The sequence below is a fragment of the Mercurialis annua genome, linkage group LG2 (genome assembly GCF_937616625.2).
Source record: "Mercurialis annua linkage group LG2, ddMerAnnu1.2, whole genome shotgun sequence".
In the NCBI taxonomy this organism is placed as follows: domain Eukaryota; kingdom Viridiplantae; phylum Streptophyta; class Magnoliopsida; order Malpighiales; family Euphorbiaceae; genus Mercurialis; species Mercurialis annua.
In genome coordinates this window covers 56948485-56963508 of record NC_065571.1, presented here as the reverse complement: position 1 = coordinate 56963508, position 15024 = coordinate 56948485, and the positions used below count along the sequence as shown (strand labels likewise).

The 15024-nt window shown below is 29.8% G+C and overlaps 1 protein-coding gene across 3 annotated transcripts; it reads left to right on the top strand.

Moving 5' to 3' along the window:
* Positions 1–8722, top strand: LOC126669536 (uncharacterized). Of its 3 annotated transcripts, XM_050363025.2 has the most exons (8): positions 6–157; positions 321–397; positions 495–1534; positions 3799–3859; positions 3953–4071; positions 6746–6836; positions 7780–7827; positions 8439–8722. In XM_050363025.2, exons 2-8 carry the CDS (start codon positions 350–352, stop codon positions 8544–8546), a joined length of 1515 nt encoding a protein of 504 aa, XP_050218982.1. In that variant the 5' UTR covers positions 6–157; positions 321–349; the 3' UTR covers positions 8547–8722. The 3 variants fall into 3 exon arrangements, with proteins under 3 accessions (XP_055960501.1, XP_050218983.1, XP_050218982.1); XM_056104526.1 differs by lacking the exons at positions 3799–3859; positions 3953–4071 and having other exon boundaries at positions 1–157; XM_050363026.2 differs by lacking the exons at positions 7780–7827; positions 8439–8722 and having other exon boundaries at positions 2–157; positions 3953–4081.
* Positions 8723–15024: the final 6302 nt, after the last annotated feature.

Genomic DNA, 15024 nt, shown 5'->3' with positions numbered 1-15024 from the left:
GGAAAAAAGAAAATAAAAAAAAATATTTCTCGTCCGTCCAACTCCACCACACCAGAGCATTCTCGTGCTGTTCCTCCTCCTCCTCCTCCAGATATTAGGGTTTCTGACGGAAATTCGGATACTTCTCCGTCCTGCTCGCCTGATTCCATCTTCTTAGGTATTACAATTTTATTATTTTGAATTCTTTTTTTTTAATTCATTGTATTGGTCTATACAGTTATAATTTTGAAAATAATTAAGGGCTAATGTGTTAGGTCAATATGTTGCCCAGTTTTCATTATGTATACTGAAATTTTCATAAATGTATATTGATTCTGCAGTAAAATGATTGGGTTTTGCTGCCAATTGAATGTTTGAATCTTGGATTGGATACATATTGTCGAAAACAATTACGCAGGTGAAATGTTTTATGGAGTTTTCTATTTGGTTCAATTGAATTTTGTATTCTTTAGGTTTGTGATTGGAATTGGATGTCTCATATTGAAATTTGGCAGATGTGTCGAAAATGTCATGCATTCTCTCATATCGGTTTTGGTGAGGAAAAGAACGATGATTATTCATGCCCGTCGAGTTTTGTAACGAGTCTTCAGCTATCAACAGTCGGTACAATGCCTGAAAGTTCGGGAATAAATTTTGTATATAGTCGAAGGAGACGAGGAAATACTGGTTCTAAAGCTGTTTATTCAGCACATGCCCTTGCGAGGGAAAAGAGAAGCGGAGAGGAGTGTGTCTCTGTTGTCAGTTCTTATGCTCCTTCAGTTAAGGATCAGCGTGTGGTTTCTCAAGGTCGGCATATTGTTGAGGACCCTGTAATTCCTTTAATACCACAGAAAGTTGAGTCTCGTATCTTCAAATCGGAGTCTATTAATGGATGTTTACTGGTAGAAGAACGGGTTTTCGATCAAGCTTCTAAAAATACTAGGCAGAAAATAATTGAGGTTGAAAGTATAAATGACAGTTGCTCATCATCAAGGTCAGATGTGGAACTTGCTTCAACTTCTATGCATACTGAAGTGGAAGATACTAGCGAGTGCTCCTCATCTAGTGCAATGGTTATAGAGGCTTTGGGAGAAGATTTATCAGAAAAGGATTTATGTGTCTTTACACATGGCCGCCAGGGAGTTTGGCCTGGTCGGACACATGGTTCAGTTGCAGTTAATTGTGATAGTGGTGCTACCAGAAACTGTAGGCCCTGCAAAATTTGTGCACGGCCTGAGTCTCCAATTAAAATGCTAATTTGTGATAATTGTGAGGAGGCATTTCATTTATTCTGCTGTAATCCCCGTGTCAAGAAAATACCACAAGATGAATGGTATTGTCATTCTTGTTCAAAGAAGCGTAAAATTCTTGTAGACACAATTTCTAGAAGATTTTCAAATATGGTTGGTGAAAATGGAAGATTTGGAAGTTCTTGTACAGGTGAATCTAATCCTATAGCATTGATGTTAAGTGATGCTGGGCCATATACAACTGGTGTTCGAATTGGAAAAGGTTTTCAAGCAGAAGTTCCGGACTGGTCAGGTTCAATCATAAAGTATGTGTTTCTTTAATCCCCATAGACCCATATTTTTTTAAAGCAATAGATCAACTATCATTCACTGCACAAGATACCAAGAATCTGGACTTGCAAATCTTCTATGAGGTTCATACTGATAGTTATAGGAGGTCCTTATCTGCTCCCCATTATATTGCTTGAGAGCCAATTAGTTTCTTGAAAGTCTTTGTGTGCAATTCCTTTCTTTTGTGACATTCTTTTATCATGTTGCTATGATCATTTAGGGGGGAGAAGTACTACTGATTGAGTAGAATAGTAGATTATAAATTTAATTCCGGACTGGTCAGGGGCAATCACTCCTTTGTTCCTCTGTGCACTTTAGTTGCGAAGGACACTGGTAGCTCGCTAATGCGAACGAAGCATGTCTTTCTGTATGCCATTTAGAGATCTTTTGGCATTTTATTATAGCTACTATCAAAGGAAACATAATTTTGAATTTCTTAATCCAAATTAATAAAATTGGTTTTTAGGTACATTTATGATGTCTAGACTCTAGCAATTGAATCTTAAAACCTTAATGCTCAAAAGCAATTAGAAATTGCTGTTGGGAAGGCATCTGTGATGATACGTTTTGATAGCAGTTGGAAACACGGTGATAATAGTTCTTTAGTATGCTAAATTGAGTTTTAGACTCTCTCCTAGGATGTTTATATGACAATGTGCAATGTCATTTTTAAGTTTTAGTTGATACCTAGTATGCGTGTTGAGAGGAAAGAAGCATCAAAATTATGCCTATATTGCTGGTAAAAACCTTCTGGAGCACAATTTATTTTGTTTGTTGGAAGCTGAGATGTATTGTTTTATTGGATGCTTGTTGCATTTTCCTTTTCCTTTTCCATGTATTAAGCATTTATGTGTGTGATTTTATGTGCTGATTTAAGAACAATGAAGCTTGTAATTATAATTGGTAAGAATAAGATAATAAAAGCTAAGGGAACACGAGACTAGCAAATCGAATGGAGCCTAGGGTTGGATGATTCTGTTGATGCTACATAAGTATAGTTGGATATATATTCTTGGAATACAGTTACAATGTAAGCGGCTTTGGAGTTTGGAGAGGCTTGAAATTGTAGCTCTGCTGGTTCTCCCCGAAATGCTTTGAGGTGTAACAATTGACTTCAAAAGATACATAAAATAACTTTTAATTGGTTGATAATTATATCAAGCAGAAAATCTTTTAGCCACTTACATTAAGCTCAAACTTTCTTCTTGCATGCATGCTCTTCCAACTAACATACACATATAGACTTAGCTAACATATAGATATAGATTTTATAGTCTGTACAAATAATTCTTTGTAGATGGATCAGCTGATTCTTGCTTGAGCCAGATGATGTGTGATCATAGGTAAGCTGCTTTACCTACTATGGCTCTGCATTATGCTTCTTTATATTAGTAAATTATCTCTCTATGAGGTGAAATTATGATAAGAAAGCAATGGAGTGAGATATCTATATTAGGTCAAAGACATAAGCCAAGTTGAGGCCCTTCACCGAGATGTCAAGTGATCTGATTAGACACGTGCCTTGTTTGTAATTGTTTGAAAGAATTTGGACCAGTAGAGTTATGGAACTTCTTGAGGAAATCTAAAGCTTACTAAGATTGGGATACTTTGTGAAAGATAAGCATTTGTTATGTTTGACTATTTTGGACCTTAAAGTATTTATAAGCCCAAGCTCCTTACTATTAGAACTTAGAAGGAGGATTTTGGCAACTAGATGGGCTTTGGAGTAAATTATTTCATGGAGTGACTCCTTTTAGTTATTGTAAAATCAGAAACGAATTTAAGCCATGTTCTCTCTTAAAGCAGATATCATAATGAGGTTATTTGATGTATGACCATGTGCACAGTGAGGTAGATTACCTCAGTACGACTCACTTAAATTGGTGTTATTGTTTAAAATTTGGGGTCAGAGTCTGCCTCTTGCAAGGGACCTACACTACTCGGGTGGGGATTAGTCTTAATGTGGAAGGCTTAAGATGTCATCTTATAGTTGAGACCGTTCAGGAAACCTCATGGACCCTGTACCCAAAAACAATTGGTGTTATTTATGAATCTCATCTCCAGTAGTATGCTCTTAACATGCTTTTTGGTGCTTTTTAAAATGAAGCTTCTACCGTTTATGTCCCTTTTAGAGTATTTCATATATTAGATCATAGAATTGGACATAAGCTACGTTGTACTTTTCACATTTTCATCTGCAATTTACCATCTTATGATTAGTTTCCTCAATTTGGTGTAGTGATACAGATTTAATGGGCGAGGCTTTAGAATTGGATTCATCAGATCTTGTTAATTCAACTGTAAGGCCGCAACTGTGTTTTAATATGTATTATCTGTTTCTCTACAACGGAAGACTTTAGGGTCTAAAGTGAACTAAATTTCTTTTTTTGTAGGAGTTTGAGCCCTATAAGACACCTATTTTTAGCTCTATTGGTAATTGGCTTCAATGTAGAGAGGTTGTAGATGGCGCAGAAGACACTGCTAATGGAAGTATATGTGGAAAGTGGCGCAGGTAAAATCAAGTAATAATTTTCTCTTGTATATATTTTCTTTTGGGTATATGATAAATATGCATCTAATACAAATCTGTAGAAGTTGCATATATTATTGTTAGAATGTCCTAACATTGCTGGTAAGATGACTATGCAAACAAATATATATGTATAAATGTTTTGGAACATGCTTCCATAAATCCTGCATGCTGCACGTAAGTTTCTGACTCGTTACTCTCTATTATTTCTAATAAGTTTTCATATTTTATAGGTAGTAACAACTATATCCACGATACAAGCATAATGCTGTTAGGATCTATTTTTATTGAGCTATGGTTGAATTTTTTATGCTAATATGGCTTGGCTAGTTAGTTGATAATTGTTAGAGATAGTAACAATACTATCATTGGAGTCTCAGCTAATAGATGATTTGGTTAGATGACATGATACTAGAACCTCTATAATCCATAGATCGAGTGTTCGATTTTTTGACAACTCCCATTTGATTAATTAAAATGTATAAGGTAAAGTGGGTTTGTGCTTCACGCTTCAAGTCCAATGAGCATTCTCGTGCAGGTGTGTGTTAGAGATAATAATAATACATGTTGGAGTCTCACCTAATGGTTTGAACTTTTAGGTGAATTGATTGATTGACAATAAAAATATGAACTGTTGTTTCTTGGAGCTGAATTAGAGTTCTATAGCTCTATTCAAGCTCTGAACAATTTGGTGGATTCAGACAAATTTTGGTGGAATCTTATAAAGTAAATTAATATTATAAAATTGCTGCGTAATCATCCAGGTAGCATAAAGTTTTGTGGGAATGCAGTGTTATACATTTTTCTAGAATGAATCTTATCATGGTATGTTTGCTAGCAGTTATGGATCATATGATAAGATTTACAAAATTGCATGGATTATATGGACTTGCATTTTTTGCTTACGATTAGTTGTTTATGAGATTTTTAATCAGGGTTTGGAATAACAAAATTAGAATAATCAAACTGAACTGGGTTTGTTGTCCACAAGTTTTTGTACAAAACTAGCAAGTTTGATTTCTTTTAAATAAGCTCAACTTTAACGTAAATTGACACTGAAATTACTCAAATGAAACTTTATCTTGCACATTAACAGATATAGTTCAAAAATTGCTAGTTAAAGAAAAGTCTTAGGGCGTATATCTTGTTTTGTTCAATGAAATCCAAAAGCTATTTATCATGCTGGTTTTGCAAATCAGAAAAATGTTCTCCTTTTCCTTATCACTGTCTTTAATTTATTTTTTTCTAAGAAACTGAATTGTCAACTCATCCATTATCAACTGCTGATCCATTCCATTACTGTAATGTCAATCTATTGTCTCACATTTCTCTCCATTGTCTACGTCTTCTGCCGAACATGTAATTGAAATACTTATCTGTGGCATCGATAACATGTTTTAGGCCAGGAAAGGGTTCATTTGAGAGGAGCATCGATCTGTGGGGTCCTTGTAGCCCGGGAGGTGTGGAAAGGGGGTTCCTGGAGGTTGAAGTGATGAAACATTTATTAGATCTGATACACATTTTTTGGTTCCTTGGAACATCTATTATGGGCATGTTGACAACGTTGATGATTCTAAAATCGTAGAAATGACATGGAGAAAATGGAATTGCACTTCTAAGTTATCATTGAAAACTATTGAGGTTTTGAATAGAACTTGAGAAGCCCTTTTCTTTTCTTGATGTGTCTTTGTGGGGCTTTGTATGTATGATTGTCATGTGTGAAGCACGAGAATAGAGTCACCATGCAGAATGAATATGGGATGCCTATTATACATCTATACTGGAAGTCACAATAATTTAGCTAGGAAAATGTACAAGCTTCCAAGCTACGAAAACTTCTCCGTTTGTTTACAAATTTCACATCTTAATCATCCATATATGCTTTAGAACTACATGCCCTGTGGAGACAATTTCATTTAATTTGATATGACTTTTGAGTTGGGGTATAGATATATTTTGCTTACAGATTAAGGTGTCTGCCTCTCGTGTTTTAACTTTTCTCAGTGGTGTGAAGTGCCAAATTGTTATACCAAATGTAGGTGACTATTTTACATGTGTAATTTAGGGTAAAATATAGAGTTGATCACCCTGAATGCTTACATGTAGTTGACTTTAAGGATCAAGTAACAACTTCCTTAAATTAAAACATCGAGAGACCTGCCTTTTAGAGTTTCGATACACACTTGTATTTTAGTCAGATTTCCTTTTATGACCTTGCAAGAAACATACATAAGGCCTTGTTTAGTACTGTAATGCTTATCATCTACTTTTCAGTCGATAATAAATGCCACTGCTGCGGTTTTGCTTCAGAAATTGTGTTACAATTCAACCTTTAGGCTGATGCCTAGAACCTTTTACGTCTTTCCCTTGTTTTCTTTGCTTTCGAGTCTGATTGTTTGCAATCAATGAAATCTGTTTCTTCATTCCTCTCTTTTACCCTCCAACTGCAATTATCAAGTATTAACGTATCTTTTGTTTGTGTAGTTTACATAGCATTCCCTGATTAAAATTCCAATCTAATTAACAATTCCTCTTGATGTCGTATCTCAGTGATCTTTGCTTTTGTATTGGTGTGCATGTGAGATGAAATTTTCCACTCTTGGAAGCGCCTTTTGTTTACTATGGCTAGAGTTTTGACTTTGGTCTTTTTTAACAGGGCTCCTCTATTTGAAGTCCAAACTGATGATTGGGATTGCTTCTGCTCTGTTCTTTGGGACCCATTTCATGCTGATTGTGCTGTGCCTCAGGTGAAAGCTCGCAGACTTTGAAGCTCTCCATCTTTAAATGCTTGACCTTCTATGGATAGAAAATAATTCTGTTAGGGGTGACCACGATTCGGTCAAAACCGATCAGTCGACCAAATTGAACCAATTTAATCAGACTGAATTGTTCTACTAGCATTTTGATTAGACTTCAGTTTCTGCAAAAAACATTTGGTTGAGACTGAAGTGGCTGAATAATAAATATATATAAGATATGTTGAAAATAGCCAAAGTTCAGTACTTGGTTAAATGGTATAAAATCTTTCTTCTTATTTAAAATGTCATGGTTTAGATTCCTGGGGTGTATATATATCATTTTTGGTCAATTTTTATACTATTTATAGTTTTTGAAAAAATAATAATTGAGTAATAGTCTTATTGATATTTTGAACATCCATTGGTTTTAACTAAAGTGACCGAACCAAAAAGGGTACGATTTTCTTTCCAAGAAAAACCTATCAGTTAAGGGTGAGAGTGTGTTGAATGACCAAAATAACTGCTGCTTACTGCTAAGTCTGGCTGATATTTTGCTGGTAGTCTACACAATACATATCGTGGTTCTACCGATGGACTTGTGCGGGTGCTTTGTTGCAAGTATTTGTTTCTTATTCTTGGAAGAAGTTGTGCTGAACTTCATTTGTTAATTAAAGCCAAAAACATTTATCACTCGACTTCATGCATGAGTTAAAAGTTATATGTCGGCATCTCTAGCTAACTGAAAATTCTCAGTTTTGATTGCTCTTGCTAACAAAATTACTCGGGTTGATGTTCCTTTGACAAGTCTACTGCAGAACTGTGTAATCTATTTCTTTTTGAACTGCTTAATCTAGTTCAGTAACCATCTCATTATACAATTTCTTATTCCATGTAATGATGATATGTGCTTTATATGTCGATAACCAAGTTTTCTTCTGTGCATTTGCTGTAGGAGCTGGACACAGATCAAGTTGTGAAGCAATTGAAGTATATTCAGATGGTATGATACAGATTGTTTTTGCTTTATCGTTGTTTTCATCATTTGTAATTACAGAAGCTGTTTAGCATGAGTGCATTTGCATAAATGGTGTCGCTTGCAGAGTCTTTTCGAGTCATCAAGTCCCCAGATGAACAGGGAGTAAATTAATGTAAGGGTAAATTAATATCACATCCGAGTAGGTCAAAATTATTATTTATTCCTGAATCTTTGATATTTTAATGTCATTTAACTGAAACTCTTATGAGAGGGATTTCATTTATACATAATACCTAAAAGTTGGTGGTAAATCGTTAAATTTATAATATTTAGGTAGAAAATAGTAATTTGACCTAATATGAGGGGTGCTAGTAACTATCCCCTAATGCAAGCATCAACCTTGTGTAAATTTGGTTCTCTTCTTGTATGCTCTGTAGCAAGAGATATCAAATCTCATCGTTGATCGCTTGAATAAATTACTATGTTCATTCGAGTAGACTTGCAATTTTCCGTGAGTGTTTGGCGTATTAACATGTCAATTGTTAACATATCGAGTTTGTTTTTTTGGATCAAAGATGCACTTGTATTTTTCATTTTTCATTGGTATGGTTAATTTGAAATTTTATGTTATGCAGCTGAAGCCTCGATTATCTACTAGGCGACGGAAATTGGATCAGAAGACGAATGACAACGATTCACGGGAGAATTTAGAGAATGAGAGAAATGTAAGAACTCGGCAATGAGTAGTGAATAGCGATTTTGTTAAAATTGTTCATACGGCTCGCCTTTTGTAAATTGTTATAGAAATCAATAGCCATGAATTCTGGATTCAGATAACTGATTATGGAATGTAATGAAATTTGATGGATAGAGTAGAATCAGAGTATGATACGTTCTTGAGTGAGATTCATTTACACAATCCTTTGCTTTAATTTTATTTTTTCTTTAAAAATTATCCGATTTGAAATATTTGCATAATTTATGGAGAATTTTCAGCCAATTGAATTCTATCACAATGATGGTGTAATGCATTCATCAGACCATCATCGTTGGATGAACAATTTAGCCTCTTTATGTATTGTAGGTATGCGCATGATTTCTGGTTTCAATCACATAGTTTTCTATACGAGCAATTTTTTTAAAAAATATTTTTATAATAGAGGTAGTTATTTAAATTTAGAATTTGAGGTTTTCTTTAGTTTAAAAAAGATTAGTGGAAATGGTTCGGTTTTGTAAATAGCTAAATATGTGATAGGGAAATACAAAACTTTCCACCACATTAATTAGAATTAAAATAAAAATATAGTGAAAATGATTATACTTTCAGGTCACATGTGTTGTACAATAAAATAGACAAAATTTGGTGGGGGCACGGCAGCCATCATCACATGATCATATACTATTTCAGTAACTTCCAAAGTCCCTCATCAAATATATTCTTATAATTAATCTAATTTATTTCTATTAATTTATTTCTATCATTCTCGAATACACCGGTAACCAGAAGTAATTCATATATAGCTCCAAATTTATTTTATAATCACTGATATTGAAGAAAAGGTGTTTGCATAAAATTAAAAGTTAATGTTATAAAAATTCACTAATTTTATATGTTTTCTTAATTTAATCACGTTTTTTTAAATTTCTCATAAAAATATACTAACTTTCATTTTTTTCAAAACTCGTTAGAACTGTGTATGAATTTGGAAAAAAATGAAAGCTGGTGTATTTTTATGAGAAGTTGTAAAGAACGTGATTAAATTGAGAAAACGTGTAAAATTGGTGAAGTTTTATGACATTATCCGTAAAATTAATATATGTAAAAAATCTCATAAAAAAATAGACACCGCTTAACTCAATTTAATTTTTTTATTTTTTTCTCTTAAAGTAAAAGTACAAGTGGGAATATGAGCTAAATTTAGTAAAATAAATTGGCTTGGTAAACTATAATTACATGTTTCTCTTTTTCTTTTATAATAGGTTTGTAAGCATGATTTAGTTTCTTTTTGGTCAATTATTTGTAAAGCACATTATAACATTTAAACGCGTAAACTTTCCTTTATCACCTTTTTGCTAGTTCTTCAATAAAATAAGGCCTAAAGGACATAAAAAAAGTCCAAACATTTGTTAATTTTATATTGTTCATGTCAAACCTTCTATTTTTCTCAATTAACGTCCAATTTGAAGGATGTTATTCAATTATAGACAAGTTCTCTCAATTATATCAAATGGGTTTGATTTTTCTCATGAAATAGTCATTCAATTATTGCATTTTCTCGTATTTTTGGATTAATATATTTTAAGGTTTCTGAATTTTACATTTTTAGTTTATTTGTTTCCTGAATTTCTATTTGAGCTTATTTGATTCCTGAACTTCTATTTAGTCTTATCTGCTCCCTGAATTGTATTTCTTTTACTTCCTCGGATCCTCAAATAGATGGAAATTCAGGAATCAGATGAACTAAAAAATATAAAATTCATGGACCAAATAAGACGAAATAAAAGTTTAAGAACCGAATAAACTAAAAACGTAAAATTGAGGACCAAATAAGACCAAATAAAAATTTAAGGACTAGATAAACTAAAAATGTAAAATCCAGAGATCTTAAAATGTGTTAATCCTATATTCTTTTTATTCAATTGAATAAATTTGTATTTAATATACCACCATTCAATGCCCGAAATGAGAGCAAAATCATGTTAAATTTATTCACTTAAGAAAAATTAACTAAACTTAAAATAAAATCCTTCAAAAGAAACGATAATTGATAAAATTAAAATATTTGATTAGAATCTATAAAAGCCTCAAAATATATTTATTATGCGGCAATTTTTTACTTAGTTCGAGTCTTTCACAAACACAGTTAACAGTGTTTCATTGTTTCTCAAGTATAAAATTTATTCATATGAGAGTGATCCATGATAAATTTCATATATTATAATTTTTAGGCAAATTATTCTGACCATGTCATTTATGGACTAAACTACTAAATTTTACTATATCATAAAATAATGGTTTTAAAATTACTTATTACAGTTGAGAAAAAAAATTTATCGCGTTTTGAGACATCCGTTTCAAGATCTTGAAAGAATTTTAGCCAACTCATATACCTCTTGAGATAAAGTTCATTACTATTAAATGTTGTATCAATGTAGACGAAGAAAATTTGTATAAAAGAGGACTAATCTATTTTGAGGTCCCTCGACTTTACATTTTCAATTTATTTGGTCCTTAAACCTCCATTTGAACTTATTTAGTCCCTGAACTTTATATTATTTTAGTTTATATGGTCCATGAACTTTCATCCATTTAAGGATCCAAGGAAGCAAAAAAATCAAAATACAGGGATCAAATAAGACCAAATGAAAGTTGAGGGACCAAATAAACTAAAAATATAAAATTCAAGGATCAAAAATGAAAATTCAGGGACCAGATAAACTAAAAGCATGAAATTTAGAAAGCTTAAACTGGGTTAATTCTAAAAAAAAATCTTACAATAAGTATCAATGAGTAATTATTAATAATTAATCTTTCGACTTTCTGATACTGAAAAATGCTACTGTCCAAACTGTTTTTTTTTTCATTTATATGTTTTAAATTATAAAAGTTTTTTGAATTGTAATTATAACTTATATTTATCAATTGTTAGAAATATAGGTTAATTTAGACAAGTATCATTAATTAAAATTATTTATTTATTATATGTTAATTATTTTTAAAATTTTAACATTGATTATCTGAGATACTGCAATAAATATCTAAATAATTAATTTAAAAAGTCATATCCTTATTAAGTTATTATTTTCTTGGGCAGGAAGTAATAAATTATTAGTACAATTTATATAGGATTAAACATAAAATTACTTTTTCATACCTTAAAAGATACATTTCTGATATATTTTTGATACGCTTTCGATGTGGAAATTTACAAAGCAAAATTTTCTAGACATTTAGTGAAAAAAATTAGATGCTAAATGAAAACTTTTTGAAAAGTGCATTTTTAATTATTTTTTTTACTGTTTTAAAGATTTTTTTTGTAATTTTTTCATTTATAAATGTTTATATTCATTAAATGTTTTGATTAAATTTCTCAAAAAATGTTTTGACTAAAACATTAAAAAATATCAATAATCTTTCACTTAATACTTAAAAACTCGTTCATTATTAATTGCTTTTTAGCATTGTGATTAAAAGATTTTATGCTTGATCCTCTCCACGGAAGAATAATGTTTTGAATTCTTAATTAAAAATGTATATGGTCCATAACAAACAAACAAATGCTAATTGAAGCAAAAAAAAATAGTTTTTAAATCTAAAAGCTTGTTTTGCATGCGCCAATCAAGGCAATCTAATCATATGATGAGTTTTCAATACGAGTCCTTTTTCTAGATTTGATTCGGCAATCACAAACATAGACATTTATTTAGATTTCAATGACAATTATTTGCAAAACGCAAATGAGTTGATAAGACGTTTTTCGGATTTAAATAAAATCACAGATCTAAAGCCTATTTATATATACATCCGTTTAAAACTTAAAATTAGAGTTTTACCTCTCATAAGAGACATATTCGACTCGAATAGAAAATAGTTTGAAATCGAAAAGTTTATAGATGTCATCTCATAGTTAAACTTATTTCGGAACACCTCATATACTAATATCAAAAAAATGACAATTAAATGGTGTTTTATTTTAATTTTCTAATTCAAATATATATATTAAAAAAAAATATAACAAGTAATAAATAATTTTAATAAAAATTACCTATATCTATATAAACATTTGACTAAAATTAACTTAATTATCTAAAACAAATTAAGAGGTATTGGAAAAATAAATCCCAACATTTCATGTCGGTAGTGATCTAATCCTAATGCTCAAAATGTCATAAAACAAATTCTAATATTTTTCTTTTGAAAAATGTCTAAATTTGTAAATATTTTGCTAAATTAATCCTTATTAAAACTTGTCCAACATTAATTATTATGATTTTAATTTGTATTATTATATTCTTTTAATAAATCAATGAGGCATGTATGTGAAAAAATAGCAATAAATATTTTTTTGATATTTAAAATGACAAGTATTATGCCCCCTCCCTCCCCCCCAAAATAAAAAAACCCGATAATTATTTCAAAATAGAGAGTACAGTATAGTATAGTATAAATTATAAAAAAAAAAATTAAATAATGTATTGTTTTTAAAATCTCTTTAGAGTAACATGGTATACATAAATAAATAATTATGAAAATACTCCCTCCTTCCCACTCTAATTGACAAAATAACTAAATTACAATAACCAATACAAACTAATAAATGACATAGATAGTTACTTATATACCCCTTTATTGATAATGGAGCTAATTAATGCTATTAGTATATTAGTTAAATTCTCATTAAATATTCACCATTTTCCCGTAAAAAGTTTAAATTTAAATGAGGTTAAAGATGGAAAGTTAAAGGAAAAAATTATAGTTATGTTAGTTTTGTCAATTAGAATAGGACACCAAAAACTCCATATTTTGTTAATTAGAGTGGAACGGAGGGAGTATAATCATCTGAATAAAATATACTAATAAAGAAGAAGTACATCACTACTCTGGTCCACTATATTTGGTTCCCTGTCTCATGTCTGTTACACTTCCTCCATTAAATTTTTCATATTTTATTTTTGATAAAAGGTACACAGAAACACAATATTTCTTAAGAAGGAATGAATATCACCCAATAAAAATTATTGGACATATTTCACCATGTATTTTTTTTGTTGAAACAATTAAGCTCACACTTTTATCTGCTTTAGTTTTAAAGTAAAAAGTATTTATTTTTTGGACAATTATGTCCATAAATTGATAAAGACATATATATCAGTCATAACAAAAGCTAATAGATATTATATAATTATTTAAATTTATATACTTATTTAAATATATAAATATCTTTAGTTAATCATATTATATATATTATTTAAAATATTAATATATATCAAAATATTATATGTATGTATGTATACTTTTAAAATTATAATATCTATTAAGAATTATTTTAAAAAATATCATAACTTTATATATAACCCGTTTTTAGTATACATTATTATTACATTAATAATTATTTTAATAGAAATATAAAATATTTTATTATATATATATGATCAATTTCTTAATCTATAATATTTTTATTAAATCTTAGTATTTCTATCCATATATATAATAATTTAGTATATATATTAAAAAAATTTAAAATTTCAAAATTTGATAATTTATAATTAACATGATTGATTAATATATATTTTTAAATTTAAATATATATATATATATATATATATATATATATTAAAATTATAATGGTTATATGCATTTATTACGGTGTGGGTATAATTATTGAAAGAAATATAAAGTTAAAATATGTTTATTCTTTTAAAGAGTGATATTTGTTCTTTTTTAAAAATATCTTGTACATTTTGCTTTAAAATGATAATAGATATATAACTTCGTTTATGTGTGAAATTAATTGTCTAAAAGAATAAGTATAAGGTGGAATAGGTTCAATTTATTTTACAGGATGACTCTTGCTCCTTCCTCAAAATGTCATGGTTTCTTTGAACCTTTTGCCTTTTTTTTTATTATCAATAATCATACCAATCTTATTACAAAAGATTACTAATATTATTACAAAAAAACTAGTAGTAGTAATAAACAATTAAGGCTTAATTCCTTAAAAAACCCCCACCTTGCACTTTTTCTTCGTTTATACCCTGACCTTGTAAAAACACCATTTGTACCCAATTTTGGATTTTTATGTTTCATCTCTACCCAAAAGCATTAAATTGTACTTTTTTTATTTGGAAAAGAGTTTAAAACATACTTTTTTCTATTTTAAAATATACAAATAAATCCTTAAACTTAAAAAATAATCAAATACATCCAAATAATTAATTAATTTTTTTAATTTGATAAAATAATAAAAAATTAAAAAAATTATTATTATTTTTAATTTTTTTTGTCGGAAATATTTTTAAAAAAGTTGAAAAAATTAAAAAAAATTCGAAATATTTTTTAAAAAAACTAAAAAAAATTATTATTATTTTTAATTTTTTGAAAAAGATGGTATTTTTGTACTATTAATAACATTAATATCTAATTCGTATATAAGTTAAAAATGAAGGATTGTTTTAAACTTTTTTTCAAATGAAAAGAGTACAATTTAATGCTTTTGGGTA

What these genes read in the sequence shown, in the direction of transcription:
- LOC126669536 (XM_050363025.2), top strand. Translation starts at nt 350, where the DNA reads ATGTTTGAATCTTGGATTGGATACATATTGTCGAAAACAATTACGCAG. An exon ending in TGGTCAGGTTCAATCATAAA is followed by an intron (nt 1,535 to 3,798) that starts GTATGTGTTTCT and finishes AATTTGGTGTAG; the next exon opens with TGATACAGATTTAATGGGCG. An exon ending in CTGATTGTGCTGTGCCTCAG is followed by an intron (nt 6,837 to 7,779) that starts GTGAAAGCTCGC and finishes CATTTGCTGTAG; the next exon opens with GAGCTGGACACAGATCAAGT.